The 18,950-nt window shown below is 38.4% G+C and overlaps 6 protein-coding genes across 6 annotated transcripts; 3 read left to right on the forward strand and 3 right to left on the reverse strand. All coding sequences in view use genetic code 12, as the record gives it.

Annotated features, from left to right (window-relative positions):
• Nucleotides 1-220: 220 nt before the first annotated feature.
• Nucleotides 221-3,871, forward strand: COP1 (coatomer subunit alpha; the record flags this gene model as incomplete). The annotated part of the gene is made up of 1 exon (XM_001527356.1): nucleotides 221-3,871. The coding sequence occupies one exon, from the start codon at nucleotides 221-223 to the stop codon at nucleotides 3,869-3,871; it is 3,651 nt and encodes a 1,216-aa protein (XP_001527406.1).
• Nucleotides 3,872-4,437: 566 nt separating this feature from the next.
• PPT1 (Palmitoyl-protein thioesterase 1) lies at nucleotides 4,438-6,039 on the forward strand (the record flags this gene model as incomplete). Its single annotated transcript, XM_001527357.1, has 1 exon — nucleotides 4,438-6,039. The coding sequence occupies one exon, from the start codon at nucleotides 4,438-4,440 to the stop codon at nucleotides 6,037-6,039; it is 1,602 nt and encodes a 533-aa protein (XP_001527407.2).
• Nucleotides 6,040-7,221: 1,182 nt separating this feature from the next.
• Nucleotides 7,222-8,247, forward strand: PVL30_002260 (uncharacterized protein; the record flags this gene model as incomplete). Its single annotated transcript, XM_001527359.1, has 1 exon — nucleotides 7,222-8,247. The coding sequence occupies one exon, from the start codon at nucleotides 7,222-7,224 to the stop codon at nucleotides 8,245-8,247; it is 1,026 nt and encodes a 341-aa protein (XP_001527409.2).
• Nucleotides 8,248-8,486: 239 nt separating this feature from the next.
• Nucleotides 8,487-11,054, reverse strand: AFG3 (AAA ATPase afg3; the record flags this gene model as incomplete). Its single annotated transcript, XM_001527360.2, has 1 exon — nucleotides 8,487-11,054. One exon carries the CDS (start codon nucleotides 11,052-11,054, stop codon nucleotides 8,487-8,489), a length of 2,568 nt encoding a protein of 855 aa, XP_001527410.2.
• A 520-nt stretch (nucleotides 11,055-11,574) lies between these two features.
• PVL30_002262 (uncharacterized protein) lies at nucleotides 11,575-14,076 on the reverse strand (the record flags this gene model as incomplete). Its single annotated transcript, XM_001527362.1, has 1 exon — nucleotides 11,575-14,076. The coding sequence occupies one exon, from the start codon at nucleotides 14,074-14,076 to the stop codon at nucleotides 11,575-11,577; it is 2,502 nt and encodes an 833-aa protein (XP_001527412.2).
• A 1,904-nt stretch (nucleotides 14,077-15,980) lies between these two features.
• KTR1 (alpha-1,2-mannosyltransferase ktr1) lies at nucleotides 15,981-17,276 on the reverse strand (the record flags this gene model as incomplete). The annotated part of the gene is made up of 1 exon (XM_001527363.1): nucleotides 15,981-17,276. One exon carries the CDS (start codon nucleotides 17,274-17,276, stop codon nucleotides 15,981-15,983), a length of 1,296 nt encoding a protein of 431 aa, XP_001527413.2.
• Between the last annotated feature and the right edge of the window lie 1,674 nt (nucleotides 17,277-18,950).

Below are 18,950 nucleotides of genomic sequence, written 5' to 3' on the forward strand. Positions count from 1 at the left end.
TTTTTGGCGAGTCTAAGCCAAAATAAAGAGAGAAAACAAAAAAAAAAAAAAAAACAAATTACAGAGAGAGAGAGAGATAGAGAGAGAGAGAGAGAAAGTTCATGTGTGTGTGTCGAGGGATCAACTTTATTTGCTCAAATTTAACTAAATTTCAATTCAATTATCTTTACCAAATTACTCAACTTATACATCAAGTCAACTTAATCTTTAAACTATCATAATGAAGATGTTGACCAAATTTGAGTCCAAGTCCTCCAGGGCCAAAGGTGTGGCTTTCCACCCCAAAAGACCCTGGTGCTTGGTCTCGCTCCATTCATCAACAATCCAACTTTGGGACTATCGTATGGGCACCTTAATTGACAGGTTTGAAGACCATGTTGGTCCAGTACGTTGTGTTAACTTCCATCCAACTCAGCCTTTGTTTGTTTCTGGAGGTGATGATTATTCAATCAAAGTTTGGTCGTTGAACACTAGGAAATGTATCTTTACCCTTAATGGTCACTTGGACTATGTCCGTGGTGTTTCATTTCACCATGACTTACCATGGATCATTAGTTGCTCTGATGATCAGACTATCAGAATCTGGAATTGGCAAAACAGACAAGAAATTGCATGTTTAACAGGACACAATCATTATGTTATGAGTGCGCAATTCCATCCAACTGAAGATTTAATAGTTTCGGCCTCTTTGGACCAAACTGTAAGAGTTTGGGATATCTCAGGTTTAAGAAAGAAACATTCAGCGCCCACGAGCTCCGTACGCTCTTTTGAAGACCAATTGCAAAGACAACAGTTGCCGCAACAAGATATTTTTGGTAATGTTAATGCTATTGTCAAGTATGTTTTGGAAGGCCATGATAAAGGTGTCAACTATGCCGCATTCCACCCAACCTTGCCATTAATTGTTTCTGCTGGGGACGATAGATTGGTGAAATTATGGAGAATGAGCGATACAAAGGCATGGGAAGTTGATACTTGTAGAGGACATACCGGAAATGTTTTAAGTGCCATTTTCCACCCGCACCAGGATATGATCCTAAGTGTTTCGGACGACAAGACCATCAGAGTCTGGGACTTGAATAAGCGTGTCCCAATCAAGCAATTTAGAAGAGAAAATGATCGTTTTTGGCTCATTGCTAGCCACCCGACCATCAATCTCTTTGCTGCATGTCATGACTCTGGTGTAATGGTTTTCAAATTGGAAAGAGAAAGACCAGCACATGCATTGTTCCAAAACAAGTTGTACTATGTCAATGCTGAAAAACAAGTGCAAGCTTTTGATTTCCAAAAGCAAGAGACATCTTTACCGATGATGTCATTGAAAAAGATTGGCAAGACATGGTCATTTATGAGAACATTGTCATATAATCAAAGCGATAATTCCATTTTGGTTGTTCACGGTGAGGGCGACAACTCCAACTATGCGTTGATCACATTGCCCAAGCACGCCACCGGTGCTATCGAGCCAACTGATATCAGACAAGGTGAAGGCAATTTCGCAGCATTTATATCACGTAATCGTTTTGCTACATTCATTAAATCCTCAAAGACTTTGCATGTAAAAGATTTGAGCAATAATGTTACAAAAACAGTGCAATTGGATTCTTCAGTAGTTGATGTCTTGCCTGGTGGACCTGGACGGGTCTTGTTGGTTAAACAACATTCAGTAATCAATTATGATGTGCAACAACGTAAAGAGTTGTCTGAGCTCAGTGTCAACAATGTCAAGTACGTTAGCTGGTCCAACGATGGTCAATATTTGGCTCTTTTGTCAAAGCACACCATAACCATTGCTTCGAAAGATTTGGAATTGATCACTTCGATGCACGAGACAATCAGAATCAAGAGTGCTGCTTGGGACGACTCTGGTATTTTATTGTACTCTACATTGAACCATATCAAGTACACTTTACTCAATGGTGACAATGGTATCATCAAGACATTGGAGAATACTGTGTACATCACCAAGGTCCATGGTGACTTGGTCTATTGCTTGAATCGTGCAGGTCAAGTCGAAGTCATCAAGATTGACCCTACAGAATATAGATTCAAGCGTGCTTTGGTGAACAAGAACTTCAATGAAGTATTGAGGTTGATCAAGAACTCCACTTTAGTTGGTCAAAACATTATTGCATACTTGCAAAAGAAAGGGTTCCCTGAAGTGGCTTTACATTTTGTTCAAGATCCAGAGACCCGATTTGATTTGGCTTTGGAGTGTAGTAACTTGCAAGTTGCTTTAGAGCAAGCCAAGATTTTGAATGACGCTAAGATTTGGGAAAAATTGGGCGAGGAAGCATTGTTGCAAGGTAACACTGAGGTTGTTGAGTTTGTTTACCAACAATTACACTTGTTTGAAAAATTATCCTTTTTGTATTTGTACAAGGGCGACCAAGAAAGATTGAACAAGATGACGACCATTGCTCAACATCGTGGGGACTTGTCCGCAATTGTTCAAAACACTTTATACAACAATGATGTACAAAAGAGATGTGAAGTCTACATTCAAAGTGGAATGCTTCCCTTGGCCTATACATTGGCCAAGTCTAACGGCTTGGACGAATTTGCCGCGCAGATCTTGGAAGAAGCCGGTGTCTCTGAAAAAGATGTAGTGTTGCCAGAGTTGGGAGAGACTGTTCCATTACCACAGCCTATTGCCGAGCCAATTACTAACTGGCCATTAAAAGACTCGTCGTTGTCATTCTTTGAGAATGCATTGCTCACTGGAAAAGTTGAGAATTTGAGTCTTGAAGAGGAGAGCACCACTCCAATATCTTCTACCGGTGTTGTTGATGTAGGAGCTGCCAATTTAGACTTTGATGACGAGGAATACAAGGAGAGCAGAGATGACGATGATGATGATGATGGCGGTGCGTGGGAACTTGACGATGATTTGGACATTGATGATCAAGATTTGCAAGGCGAGGATGAGCAGATCGACGCTTCAGTTACGATTGTTGGTGATAAAGAAGTAGGTGACTGGTTGCGTAATGCCAAAACGCCTGCCACATATGTAGCTGCTGGAGCCTTTGAACAAGCATCGACATTGTTGAACAAGCAAGTTGGTGTAACTAATTTCGAGCCATTGCGTGAAAGATTTTTACAAGTTTACGGTGCCTCCAAATTGTATTTACCTGGTGCAGATGACTTGCCTGCTATGAAGACATATATTCGTGAAAATTCCGAAGAGGAGGATCCACGCAAGATTGGGCCATTTGTTCCTGGGTACGATACATTGGAAGATCAGCTCTCACTTGCATTTAAGAAGTTTAAAGCTAATGAGTTGGCCGAGGCAATCAAGACTTTTAAATCAGTGATTTACACCATTGCAGTGTTGAATGTCAATGACGAATCAGCCGAATCCAAGTGTCAGGAAGTCCTCAGTTTGTGTCGCGAGTACATTCTTGGTTTGTCCATTGAACTTGCACGTCGTGCGTTGCCTGCTTCAGATGTCAAGAGAAATTTGGAACTTGCTTCGTACTTTACCAAGGTACAATTGCAACCAGCACACAAGCTCAATGCATTAAATGTTGCAATGACTCAATCTTACAAGAGCAAAAACTTTGCCAGTGCCTCGTATTTTGCTGAAGAGTTCTTGAAGATCTCAAGCTCGGGTCCTAGGGCAGAGCAAGCTGCAAAGTTGAAAGCAAAGGCCGACGCAATTGCAAGTGACTCAGTCGAGGTTGACTTTGATCCATATGCTGAATTCAACATATGTTGCGGAAGTTTTACTCCAATTTACAAAGGTGACCCAAGTGTTTCAGAGGCATTGGTTGGCGCTAAGTATAAGCCACAATACAAGGGAACATTGAGTGAGATTACTGGAATCACATCAATTGGTGTTCCAGCTTCCGGTTTGCGTATACGAGTATAGTGTATAATATTGTAGAATACTAAGTTAAGTTCCTAAGAATATCTTTAAATGGTCCAAAAGATGCAATAGTGAAATCTCTAAATGTGTCTCTAGATTTCTTGTTGGCATTTTTTCTTTCTTGGTGCCTGTTTTTGCAAATTTTTCAACCTCTACTAGTCAAAACTGGTTTGAAGATCCTCAATGCTCGTGTGCAATAATTTTTTTTTTTGGGCTCATATTTATATATATATATATATAATTTCGGCATCTTAGCGGATCGCTAATAAAGAGAAAACAAAGGAAAAAAAAACAAAGGAAAAAGAACAAATTTTTTTTTTTTGTATTTTTTTGCTCGCGAGAAGGAGAAAAGTCTGGGGAGGCAGGCGGACCTAAGATTTGCAAAATAAAAAAAAATTGGACATCATCTCCGGAATCTTAATCACGATTACCTTCGTTGACTTGATAATAATAACTTTGATAATAAAAAAAAACGGAAAGAAAGAAAGGCAAAAGCTCTTTTTCTTCACTCCCTCCCCACCCAATTGAAAGTAGTGAATTTTGACAAAGGCAAGTGCAAGCGCTTTACAATGACTCAAATCCAAGACGAAGCTATTAAGCTCAAAGATCAGGGTAATAAATTCCTTAAGGAACACAAATTCGATGAGGCCATTGAGGCATATACCAAAGCTATTGAATTGGATCCCAAGAATGCCATTTTCTACTCTAATAGAGCTCAAGTCCGAATTAAACTTGAGAATTTTGGTTTAGCCATTCAGGATTGTGACTCTGCCATTGCAGTCGACCCAAATTTTATAAAGGCTTATTATAGAAAAGCAGTGTCACAAATGGCTATTTTGCAAACAAAACAGGCGCAGCAAAATTTTAAGTTCATATTGACAAAGTTGCCCAACGACAAGTTGACTTTGGAGCATTATAAAAAATGTACTGCTTTATTGAAGCGTGAGGCATTTGAACGTGCCATAGCTGGTGTTGAAGAAGCATCTGTTCTCGACTCGATAGATTACGAGGGAATACAAGTGGAGAAATGGTGGGAAGGTCCAGATTTGGAGATTAAAACCAAGAAAACAAAAGTCGATGGTAAAGACAAATTATCAGTTGATATTAATGGTTTGGATTTGGACTATTTGAGGTATATGATCAAGACTTTTAAAGATGGCGGAAAGATTCCCAAGAAGCATGTGTTTGCAATCATTTCTAAGGCCAATGAGATTTTGAGTCTGGAAAAGTCAATGACCGAGGTCACACTTAAACACTCAAAGCTCAATAGACAGCCTTTGGAAGATGAAATTGTTGGTGGTTCGAAACTTACAGTACTTGGTGACACGCATGGACAGTTTTACGATTTGCTCAATATATTCAAGAAATTTGGTAAATGTTCCGAAGACCATGTTTACCTCCTAAATGGTGATTTTGTTGATCGTGGAAGTTGGTCAACAGAGAATTGTTTGTACTTGTACGTTTTGAAGATTCTTTACCCTAGATCCATGTTTATCAATAGAGGAAACCATGAAACTTTGGATATGAACAGAACTTATGGTTTCAGTGATGAAGTTGAAGCAAAATACTCTAAAAAGGTTTTTGAGGCATTCAGTCAGTCATTCGGCTCTTTGCCATATGCTTGTTTGATCAACAGGGAGTATTTGGTCATGCATGGTGGTTTATTTTCAAATGATAATGTCACAATCAAGGATATCAAAGACATAAACAGGTTCAAACACGTACAGCCGCCTAAGGAAGGTATTGCAATGGAACTTTTGTGGACTGATCCACAAGAAACTAATGGTAAGTCACCATCAAAGAGAGGTATAGGAATGCAATTTGGTCCTGATATTACTGAACGATTCTGCTTAAACAATAAGCTTCGAAAGATTATTAGATCTCACGAAGTGAGAATGGGTGGTGTTGAGGTTGAACAAAAGGGAAGACTAATTACTGTTTTTAGTGCTCCAGACTACTGTGATTCTACGGGAAACCTCGGTGGAGTGGTCAATTTTACTGAAAATACAGACTATGACCCAGAAAAGGACGATGGTGAGGGATATAGAAACCCTGTCGTTGACGAGTCCGATGAAAGCAATCCATGGACAATGAGTTTGGAAACTTTCGAAGCTAGCCCGCATCCTGATATCAAGCCTATGGCATATTCGAAAGGCGGAATTGGATTTTAAGTAGAAAAAGATATAGTATAGATGAATAGACGAAAAAGAAAGAAAACAAAAAAAAAATAGAAGACATAAAAAGGACAAGGTCGTCAGAAAAAAAAAAAAGTAGAAATCAGTGTTTAGGAATTACAATCCATGGTAAGGCGAGTTCCTTATATTACGAAACGAAATGAAAATTACTTTCAGAGTACGACATTGATTCACTTTTCTTTTCCTTTTTCTTTGTCAAGTTCATTTGTATATATACATATATGTATATATACAGATTTATACATATAATTTATTATTTGTCTTGAAGTAGTAAACCCATTTGGTAGTGAATCTACTGTTTGCCTCGCCATTTCTTTTTTTTCTACATCCTAGCCGACAAGGATAATGAACTAACTTCAAGTAATAAACTCTTTATCAACAAGCGAATTACAAGCAAACTTGCCATGCAACCTAGTAACTCAATAACCAAAGCAAAATTTGTAGGCAATAACAATATTGATGATGATGATGATGAGCCTGATGAATGGGATAAGAGGATCATGAAAACTGGATGTCACGAGGAGAATCTTGCCTTGCAGCTCTGTCACGCTGACACGGGCGATTGGCGAAAGTGCTTAAAGGAAATGCAAGCGTTTCGTGAATGCTGGGACAGAAATAAGAATAACGAGAGAACTTCGACTGTTGATAACTAACTACTAGGAATAGAGGGTATTATAAGCATGTTAAATGAAATACAGTAAAATGTCTAGCACAATCTTGTAAATAGAAACAATAACGAAATATTACGAACTAAAATTAAACTACTTTTATTTGGACAAATATCAATGGTCAAGTGGTTTGAGCCTCTACTTTTGAATTAGTCTGATAGATGTTCGGATGTCCTATTGTTAAAACTTGGCAAAGGAAACAAAGCGAATTTTTTTATTTGTTACCATTCTATACATCTTCACCAATTTGGCCCTTCTTTTGCTCTCACACACAACTCACGAAACAAAAAAAAAAACAAAAAAAAATCATGTTGAGCGCGTCTTTCCTCGAACTTGATAAACAAATGAGCTACTAAATCGATTAGAATCTACAAGGCACACATAAGAAACAGCTAGTATAGACTAAGTAGTTCTTTTTTTTTGGGGTTTCAAATTTGTTTTTTTATGTAGGTGCGATTTTTGGTATTAACAACAATAACAACAATGTAAAATGGCACCATCGCCAATTAAACCACCAAGTTCATGGGATCATGACGAATCTCCTACTAAACGAGCAAAGACGATTCATGGTCTTAGTCAACCCCGATATACAACTATCCCGTCATTGAGATATCAAGAACGCGAGCACATCGTGGGTGAGGATGAGGATGAGGATGAAGATGGCGAAGATGGCGAAGATGATGAAGAACTATCAGAACATGAAGGTGCAACTCAAGAAGAACATGAGCTACATCATAAAATTAGACAACTTATCAAACTGCGTAATGATCGACAGTTTCATGAACTGATTAAAAAACTTGAGGCTGAAAGTCTCGCGAAAGCCAAAGATAGGTGGTCCAAGATTATTGACAAGTATAGTCAAATTAATGACGATGCCGTAAGTGATGAGATTGATATTGTGTCGGGGCGAGTAGTGAGAGATAACGGGCATCTACGAAGAATGAAGGTAAAACGATCGCAAAGGAGATCAAATTTGCGAGATCGAGGTGCTGGTTCAAGCTCTGAACTGGTATCTGAACTTGTCTCGGAAACAGAATCTGAATTTGATTCCGAATATGAGACTGAACCCGAATTTGAATCGGGCTTTGGCGAGGGATCTGAAAGCGAACTCGACGAAGTTGATTTATCGATAGCAGACTCAAGCACTTCATCAGAAAATACTAGTTTAAGCATTATCCAGGGCCAAGATGAGACTGAAAAGGACGCGGAAGACGAGTATAGAGCAATACGCAAAGACAATGAAACTTTGAGCGTTAACAACAATAACAATATGACTAATAATCACAACAATTCACCAACGAAAAGAAAAGTTGAAAAAGGACTTATACCCCTGCCAACAAAGCTTACACCATTACCAATACTACGACATCTGGGCAAAGACAAGGAAAAAATTCAGCTTACGAAGCGTATAGTATTCCCAATATTACGACATCCGGACAATGTCGAAGTAGATAATACATCTGATCGATCAGACCTGCCAGAGCAGGATTCTATTGATGAACTATTCAATAGTTGAGCCACAAATCCCGATTGTGAAATATTTTTCTTTTTTTCTTTTTTCTTTTTTACCTATAAGTAAGAATAATTTAGACAACCCACAAATGGTTCATATATGCAACCCTCTTTAAAGTCATTAATATCTAATCTATTTACATGGTCATTTATTGTTTGTTTTTTTTTATTATTATTATTTTGCCTTTTCCTTCAAAAGTTATAAACATTTTGTTGTTTTTTATTTTCCATGGCTCACATGTTTTATGCAGTAGCAGCTGACGGGCTATCCTGGTCATCTGCTTCTTTTTTGTCTTTGTCCAGTTTTGTTTTAGGCTTACCTTTGAAGGCATCGTCACCATGTACATACTTGTCAAAAGCATCATTTCGTTCAAGGAACGGTCTTGGTCCACAAATTCTCACCATATCTTCTCTTGTAAGAACCTCTTTTTCCTTGAGTTCCTCTGCCACTGCATCTACCAACTGTATCTTTTCCTTAAGAAGTCTTGTACACTCAGCGTGCGCCTCATCAATCAAACGCTTGACTTCTTCGTCAATGATTTTTGCAGTCTCTTCTGAGTAATTGTTGTGTACTTTAAATCCGCCATTGGAGTCGCCGCTGGTATCATAGCAAATTTGTCCGAGTTTGTTTGACATTCCTAAATGCGTAATCATTTGCTGTGCCATCAAGGTGATTTTCTTGAAATCATCCAGTGCACCGCTCGTCACGGTATCGAAATGGAGTTCTTCGCTTACACGTCCACCCAATGCCATAATCATTCTATGTCTAAATTGTTCTTGAGAGGTAAGGTACTGATCCTTTGGAAGGTACTGGGCATATCCCAATGCACCTTGACCACGAGGAATGATTGATACCTTGACCAATGGATCCGCAAATTCCAAAAACCAACCACAAATGGCATGACCCGCCTCGTGATATGCAACTGTCTTTTTTTCATCCGGTGACAAAATACGTGATTTCTTTTCCAATCCAGCAACTACTCTTTCAATGGCCTGTTCAAAATGATGCACTTCAACAGACTTGGCATTTTCTCTGGCTGCAAACAAAGCACCTTCATTACAACAGTTTGCAATATCAGCACCTGCAAAACCAGGAGTCAATGCAGCTAATCTTCCAGCCAAGTTTTCAACGGCTTTGGTCTTGAACTCTTGGTACTTGGCAAAATCGACATCTTTTTGCTTGATATCAATCTCTTCGACTTTGGCCAATTTAAGTTTGTTCAAATGTACTTTAAAAATTTCCTTTCTACCTTCAACATCTGGCACATCAATTGAAATGTGCCTATCAAATCTACCGGGTCTCAACAATGCTTTGTCCAAAACATCGGGTCTGTTTGTACCGGCAAGAACAACAACATGGTCACCCGTATCAAAACCATCCATCTCAACAAGAAGCTGGTTTAATGTATTTTCACGTTCATCGTTACCACCCATACGGCCATTACCTCTTTCCTTACCAATTGCATCAATTTCATCAACAAAAATGATAGCAGGAGCCATTTCACGAGCCTTTTTGAACAAGTCACGGACACGAGATGCACCAACACCGACAAACATCTCCACGAATTCAGACCCAGAAACACTAAGGAAAGGAACACCAGCTTCGCCTGCAGTAGCCTTGGCAAGAAGTGTCTTACCAGTACCTGGTGGCCCTGACAAGATAGCACCACGAGGAATCTTTGCTCCAAGTTTTTCATACTTTTCCGGATTTTGCAAAAACTTGACAAACTCCATGATTTCCTCTTTTGATTCGTCACAGCCTGCAACATCTTTGAACTTGATTTTGACCTCATTTTCTTGATTAAACAATTTTGCTTTTGATTTGCCAACTTTGAAAATACCACCTGGTCCACCACTACCAGCGCCAGCTCCAGGACCACCTGGCATCCTTCTCATCGTCAAGTAGTATAACCCACCAATAAGCAATGCTGTAGGCAAAATTGGTAATAGATAATTGATCCACGTTCCTTTTTCTTCGTATGCAATTGGTATTCTTTCATTGATAGGAATTTGTAAACTATCCTGGATTCTATTCAATTCGTCTTCAAAGTATTGAATAGATCCAATAGTGAAAGTTACAGTCGGGTGGCCACCTCTATACCCTTCGCCCGGTGCATGGCCTGCAATTCCACCACTTGGCGCAGCTACTGCACCAGCAACAAGCTGAGCTTCAACAGCTTGTTTGTTGATGACGGTAATCTTAGTAACTAATCCTTTCTCCAAATAGTTGATGAAAAAGCTTTGCATTGATAGTTCATCGCCTTCTCTCTGGTTTGAAGCATAAAGGAATGTCATCAAAAGCACACCAGATCCCACAATGAATGCAATGTTGAGTGCCTGTTGGAGATCAATCTTGACAATTTTTAAATTTTTGGGATCCATTCCACTTGCTTTGGCACGCTTGCGCAACTCTCGACGGATCTCTTTTTCTTCTTCCGACAAATTTGCATCTTCATCGTTTTCTTCATTACGAGTTTTCCCTTTCTTAGCCTTTGCATTGGTTTCTGGTTCTGATTCTAATTTCGATTTCGATTCTGCTTCTGCTTCTTCTTCTTTAGCATGTCTCAACCTAGCCTGCTCTCTTGCTCTGTCGCGAGCCTCGTGTTTCTCCCGCAAGCGTTCTTCTTCATCCTTGTTTTCTTTCTCTAAATTTCTCCATGATTGATGAAATCTGTGGCAAGATCTCGTCGAAAACAGTCGCGTGCTCTGTGGCAACACCAGTCGAAAATAGAATTTTGGTGTTGACCTCGCCGTTGTTCGTGATAGTAGGGATCGTGAGAGACCCCTAAGCGATGCTGTGTTTAGAAGCATCCTTACTATATGTGTGTTACTGTATTAACTTGTAAATATGTATTTATAAGTATATAAATGGCTACTTTTTTTGTTGATAAGTGGTTTTTTTTTTAGAAAAAAAAGGAAAAAGGTACAGCTTCACATATATTTTTTGCTCATTCAATTTCCAGTGGCCAAATTTTTGGATTTTTCTTTAGGACTGGGCCTCAAAAGAGAGAGCCAGCTACAATTTTTTTGTATTTAAATTGGTGCGGCCGCTAACTAGGGAAGGTAAGTTGAGGAAAAAAATTATATATATATATATATATATATATATATATATATATAAAGAAAAGGGTTAAAAATATAGAGGAAAAAAACTGAAAAGAAAAAAAGAGAAGTGAGGCAAAAAAAGCTTGACAGCCGAGAATACAAACAAACTACAACACGGAAAATGGAGTCGGAGGTAAATACGGAACCTTAGTTCATTATATTATCTATGATTCAATCCTCCAATTCAATTTTGTTCCACATTTGCTCTATTTCTGTTCCATTTTTTTTACTCTATTCTAGACTTTACAAACTCATCCCAACAAGTCTCGCAAATTTTTAGGAATTTTTCTTTCTCCTTAGTGAGCCAATGTGAAGAGGACGTGGAGTTGGAGCTATTAGTATTGTTTTTAGTGGTTGTAAAAGAAGAAGAAGAAGATGATGATGATGAAGAAGAAGAAGATGATGATGATGGTGGTGGTGGTGTGGGTGATGGAGGTAATGTTGTTGCTGCTGCTGCTGTTGCTGCTGTTGCTGCTGCTGCTGTTGCTGCTGTTGCTGGTTGAGATGTACTTATAGTATCATCCTTTTGCTCCAGTTTTGCATCAGCTTCCAGTACAACTACTAATTGTTTTTCTGTATCGTTTCCAGTTTCCTGCTTAATCGTGCTAGCACCATTTGCATCTTCCTTGACTTTAACTTCTTCCGATCCATCTGCTACCTCTGTAGTTTCGGTTGTTGGCAAATCATCTTCCTTCGCCACTTCGGACAATACTGTTGCTGACGTCGAAGTAGCTGACGTTGAAGTTGATGGAATCTTTTCGCTATCATCTACTTCACTTTCGTCTCCATCTGAAGACTTTGATGACGCAGAATGTAAAGACGGCGAGGAAGTTGCTTCATCATCATCAGACCTTCTCTTTTCGAATATTCGGAAATTGAATATATTTTCATTCATAAAGTTGATACTGCCAAACACTTCGTCCCTGTGTATAGAGCTATTAGTGCCATTATTATTTCCGGTTCTTCTAAATCTTCCTATATTCAGTGACATTGGAAAATTTTGTTGTCGAGCAGATGCAGAGGCCGGGTACACATTTAAATATGAGTGGTATAAAGATGGTGGTGGTGGCGGTGGTGGTGCAAACTCCAATGTTGCATTGCGCATATTTGATGCCTCGTATTTCATTTGCATTTCTCTAATCTCTTCCTCTGTAATACTCTCGTCGTCATCTTCATTAGCGTCAATACCATTGTTCTCGACACCATCACCTCCATCATCATCATTATTATCATCATCACCGTAATCGTAACTTTCACCCCTATTTTGTCTCCAAAGTTCCCTTTGTGATGATAATGGTTGAGACTCAATTGGTGCAGCACGTTGTAGATTGTCGCTAAACACATCAGTTACTGCACTTGTAGCTCTCTGACCTCGAGTTGGATTTTGATTTTGATTTTGAGGTTGGTAACCAGATTGTGTATGTTGTTGTAGTGGTTGTTGTAGTGGTTGTTGTGAGTTGTGAGGGAGCGATTGTGGGTGCAAGTATGAGTGGGTTTGGAGTGGGGGCACTGGTAATGAAGCATGACGTGCTGATGGGAATTGAGCTAAGGTTGCTGAAGTTACGGGTACCATTCTGACTCTTTGTTGCATCATTGTGGGTGGAGGTACTGGCGCTCTGAAATTATTGTGCATCACTTGTGCATTATTGAATTGGTATATAGTTCTTGAGTTCAACGGTGTGAAAACTGGTTGGTATGCAGTTGCTGGGATTGGTCGTGGGTATTGTTGATATTGTTGATATTGTTGATATTGTTGATATTGTTGATATTGTAGTGGTACTTGCTGTTGGGGGTGTTGGGACTGATAGAGCTGTTGTTGGTAAGCAACGCAGTTGGAAAACAGTCTGGTTGTGGTACGGTTCATGGGTCTTATGGGGGCAGATTGAATCAGAGGTTGTATGTTTTGGTGCTCCTTGCTATTGCCGCGATTTCTATTGGATAATCGACCGATATTCAACGGTGCTGGTATATTATTTCTTTTCAATCTTTTTTCCCTGAGTGTGGATAATCGACTCAAATCTGAGTCATCGAGGGAGTAAATGGGTGATTTTATTGGTGGTTCTTCTGCGTTGAGCACATTCTCGATGCGCAACAGCTGCGATACATTATGGTGTCCCTGTTTCTGTTTCTGTGCTTGGTTGTTGCTGTTGTTGCTGCTGCTTTGTTGTTCTGGTACTTGTAATTGTACTTGTACTTCAGCTGTTGTGATTTCCAAACCGTGCCTAGCAGCGATAAGGTTCTTTTGTTGTTTTTGAATCTTCTGCAGTAGTTGCACCGTAGTTTTCATCCCTTTGTTTTTTAAGGGAGGAAGACCAGGACTTACGATTCTGAGAGCAACATCTGATGTAGAATCTGGTACTCCAACACGAAGGTTCAACGATGATGGTCTATGCTTCTTCTTTGGTGCATTTGAGGTGTCATTCAGTGATGAAGATGACGCGTTATGATGGTTGCGTTTCTGGCTCGATATGGAGCCAGTCGGTGATAATGATGATGCTGAGGAGGAGGTGGTGGTGGTGGAGGTTTTGGAGGTGGTGTTGTTGTTGTTGTTGTTAGTGTTGTTGTTAGTGTTGTTAGTGTTAATGTTGGTGTTTGAGCTCAAACTTGCAGTCCTTGGCTTAGCTGGAATCTTTGTCGACTCAGTTGCTGCCGGTACAGATAGGGTCTGTGTCACCGTTTTGACAGGTGACGTTGAATTTAACGATTGAATATCTATCCTGCTAGACATTTACAGAAAAGTAGACAAACTTGGACGTAGTAGTGAAAAAAAAAAAAACAAAAGAAAAACAAAAGAAAAACAAAAGGGGAAAAAGAAACTCTGAGTGCTGACACAGACAACAGTGAATGAAGGTGGTTTAACTTGCAAAATGGGGTGGAGATTTGGTAAGTATATTTATATTGGTATTTGTTTTTCTGTATAAATTGAAACGAAACAAGTAAATCGAATGGTGATTGTAGTTCTATTCCAGGCAAAGAAGACGTGTACCGAGTCTACTATATTTTATTTTATTATGTTCCTTTCTTTTTGAAATTTAAAAAATAATAATAATGGAAATAAAAATTATAGAAAATAATAGATAATTATTAGAACAAAAACTGAAATGAAGTAGAAACAAGTTTAATCTTTGTTTGTTGATTGTCTTCAAATAGTTTCAAAAGAAAAGAAAAGAAAAGAAAAGAAAAGAGAAAAGTGAAGAAACTGTTGATAAATGGTTTCCAATTTCAATAGTCCATTTCCTTTGTTTTTTTGTTTCAATGATGTATTACATCCTTCCTATTTATCCTTTTTCCCTTCCCCCTCCCTCCCCCTCGGTATCGTATCGTATTGTTTCTCCTTTTTTCTGTTTTTGTCCTGTGTTTCAGATTGTCGCAAACACATTTGTGCAAATTTCTTAGCTTCAACAACAATCAACACAAGTAGAGAGAAAGAAAATAAAAAATAAAAGTATAAAAGTATAAAAAATACAAGTATAAAAATAGAAGAACGTGGATGTGTGCTATAAGTGGTAGAGTGTGTATAAAAGTGAGGACGAAAGAACAATGTAACAAATGCAAATGCAACATGAATTATGTATTGTTTCTGACGAGGAGAATATAGAATCGAGAATGGAGAATAGACAAAGAAGAAAGATGAGAGACTGTGATTTTGATTGTTTTGTATGTTCCGAAAAGCAGAATTAGAGCTGGCTATTTTGTTCTTCTGGTAGTAGTAGTAGTAGTAGTAGCTATAGTAGTTTTGGTATCGAAATTCTTATAACCATCTATCACTTTGTTGGTGATGGAAGAACAAGGGGGATGGTCAGGGCAAGGTGGTTTGCTCATCCCATATACATTTACTGCTTGGAAGTAACTAGTATTCCACGAAAAAAAGGAAAGAGACAAAGGACAAAAAGTAATGGTTATTGGAAACAATCATTGTTGAGCTTCCTATTGTGCTGAAAACTATTTTGCAATCAAAGTTTTCATTTGTGTGTACCTTTCCTTTCCTTTCCTTTCTCCCCCCCCCTGAAGGTAAACAAGGGGAATCTCATAACATCTTTAGTCTTAGAATGTCGTGACAATGCAGATCTCAGAATTTTATTGACCAAAACACACAAAAAAAAAAATTGTCTCATTTTTTTTTTGGTTTTCGCGATTGTCGCGTTTAAAAACACAAAATCAACAGGACAGCAAAGACGAAACCAATAGCCGTCATCACTTCACAAATATGGTTATCTACAAAATAGCATGGTGAAAAGATGAAAAAAAAGAAAAAAGGACAACAGCAAGCATTATTACCGTAACAGAAGAATAACAATAAATGCAAATATAACACTATACATCGATATAAAATAAGTAAGTATATATATACATATATATATGCTGCTAAGTAACATGTTCTCAAGGTAATATACACCAGCCATGAGAAAGGTATACATATATATATACATATATATAAATATTTGTGAGTTTGTTTTTAATTTTTTTTAAATTTGTATGTTTGTGTGGATGGATACTAACATCTGACTCCACGCGCTTCAAAGACTGCTGCTTCTCAGCCTCGCTTGCTGCTTCTCAGCCTCACTTCTTCTCATCTTCACTATTCATCGCTAGCACTTTGCCCATAGCTCTTTTGGCTTAACTTAACTAAGCTTATTGAGTGTACTTTTCCCAATGCTTTTGTCTCTTAAAATTGTTAATAGTATAATACTTTGTAGTACACGAGTAGCCTCTCCAAGTGAAATCCTTGTCTGGGTTACAGTGGCAGCGTCTTTCCTTTCTAATCTCAGGGTCAACTGGACAATTGTGGAATGGCACGTGAAAGTATCCAATATCTTCAAAGAAATGAATCTTTTCCCTAGGCAAAAACAATGCAGCTGCAATAGAGTGAACTGGTGCGTCACCCCAACGCTCATAAAAGAATCCACCAGCCTTGTCCAAGTACTCAAAGTACTTCTTGTAAGGATCAGATCTCCAGAAATTCAATGAGCCAATCTCAAAATTGGACCAAAAGTGGCATCCATTATATGATTCACCTTTATCGTCAGAGACCCACTCCATCATATTGTTTGGTGCCAAGTATTGTGGATTCTTTTCAATAAACTCCTTGGTGGTTTTCCACAAGGTAGGAATGGTCTCCTTATACTCGGGAAGTGAAATGGTAAAACTATACTCCTTGCCATTGTCCTTCATCCACTTAAAGACGTCATAGTCAATGTCACAGTAAATCTTGGTGTCTGGCTCCACACGCCAATAGTACTCATAGTCCTTCAAGACATCTTGACGCCAAAAGAATCCACTTTCAAATCTACACATGTGACGATATGATTCAGAGTGACCGTAAATAATCTTCTTTTCTCTCATTTGTTCTCTAACCAATGCAGCCTTTTCTTGGTCAATCCATTCAGGGTATGACCAGTGCTCCTTGGGAATAAAACCAAAGTTACACTTTCCACTAACCAAATTGGACACAGTATCTTTAAACTCTTGTGAAAACTCCTTTTCATTCAAAAAAGTCCAGTCATAGTGGTACTTCTTGTTAAACCTATCTTCAATTTGAATAATGGACTCCACAAGAGAGTACAAGTCACTGTTTCTAGCCAATGAGACAAATGTAGCCTTCACCTTGTCCTTTGGTGAGTAAGTGGTGGGGTCAATGTTTTTTTGGGGAACTTGTTGTGGATCTTGGCCTTCAAAAGCAATAAATTTAGGCAATGGACCCAAATCCTTCTTCTTATAGTTGGCCAAGTTGGGGTCGGCAACAGCGGCTGCGCCCTTGTTGGCATTCTGTGCTGGGGTGGTTGTAGAAGTCGATGAGCCACTACCGCCCAGGGTGTAGCTTGGTGGCTGGAATGAAGAGCCTCTGGTGAGGATGTAACCGCATCCAATAAGGATCAAGGCAAACACACCAAACCTAATGAGGCGTGCATTTGACCTAGTGGACGACATGATTTGGAGGAAGGAATTGTAAATAAGTTTTCCTAATAAATTCTTGTCTTTTCAAAGATTGAAGGATGGAGTTTGAAGGAAAAGTAAATGGAAATAGGATTAAAAGGAGAAAAGGTAAGAGGAGAGAAAAGAAGGAAACAAGGAAACAAGACAAGTGGAATTCGTGTTCAAAATTGAAGTTCAAAAGTTGAAAATGGGATTACTGAAAATCTCTTTTTTGTTCGTAAAGAAAAAAAAAAAAAAGCAAACCGAAATAAAGAAAATAAATAAATAATAAATAAAATAAAGAAAAATAGTAAAAATAGTAAAAAGCCCTGTCTCAATTTTCTTGTTGAAATTCAAAAAAGAAAAAAAAAGAACTACAGAAGAAGGAGAATGGGCAGAGTGTTTGAAGTTCCTGTGTGTTTGTGCTTGTGTGTTGGTGTGTGTGTGTTGGTGTGTTGGTGTGTTGGTGTGTTGGTGTGTGGATATGCAGACATTCACCAAATAATTTTGTATTGTAAAAACATTTAAAGATTACGTGGTTAATTTCGATACAATCGATTTATTGCTGTTGTCTTTGTAAGTTCTATTTAAGTTATGGTGTTGCAATTAGTTGAAAGTGTTAGGTGGTTATTTTCTCATAATTTATGGTGTTGATGTTGTATTGAAGAAACTGTGTGATTATGTCTGTCTCCCATACCCACAATTCCTTCGTACTCGTTCTGTTGAATACGTGTCTACTTCTACTTCCCCTTCTCCTTCTCCTTCTCCTTCTCCTTCTACTTCCTCTCTCTCTGTCTCCTCCTCTGACCCTCCTCTATTCTGCATCTTTGTGCAACTTGAGAGTACTTTATAGGTCGTGCACTAGACTACAGAACTTATCGGAAGAGACCTAGACTTTGTGTTAGAGTCACAGCTTAATGTTTACCAGTAATATATATATAGATATATAGATATGTGTATGTGTGTGTGCGTGCGTGTCTAAGTGACAATTAAGCACACAGAAGCCTTATCAGAAGAATAATAAGGCACCTAGAGACAAAGAGGTATAGACGCGTTTCTTGCTGTACGCGTTACCAGCACCAATTCATCTTAACAGAGAGAACATAATCAACCATAGGAGACAATACTCTTGTAATATGAACAGCTTATTGAAGATTGTAATGAGCTGTCAAACATAGCCAAGTCTTTTTCTTTTCTTTCCTTTTTTTTCTTTCCTTTTTTTTTTGACAAGATTGAGAAGGCAAAGTTAAAAGAATATGTCAAAGGAATAAAGCAGTAAGACTTGCTTTACAATACACCAATGTTAATGTAAGTATCTGTATAATGAATAGACAACTGAAAAATATATAATCAACTATTACCGCGGTTGGGCTTCAGTGTACAAAACAGCAGCCCCTCGCCATCTAATCTAATCTTCATTTTTTTACCTTTTTACTGTTTTTTTTTTTTCATTTTTGGACATTATATTTTGGCAAATGGAATCATTTGAACACTGAACTCGAAAGGTCTATGCTACTTTGCTTCACTCATATTTGCTCACACACTTGATTGCATGATATTGCATCAATCTGCCATCATTTAGATAAATAAAAAAACAAAATAAAGGGTAACAAGAGACGATCATCAGGTATGAAAACACTTCTATTCTTTGTTGTTTTTTTTGGTTCGTTTGAAAGTGTGTGTGTGTTT

The sequence above is a fragment of the Lodderomyces elongisporus genome, chromosome 2 (genome assembly GCF_030384665.1).
Source record: "Lodderomyces elongisporus chromosome 2, complete sequence".
In the NCBI taxonomy this organism is placed as follows: Eukaryota; Fungi; Ascomycota; class Pichiomycetes; order Serinales; family Debaryomycetaceae; genus Lodderomyces; species Lodderomyces elongisporus.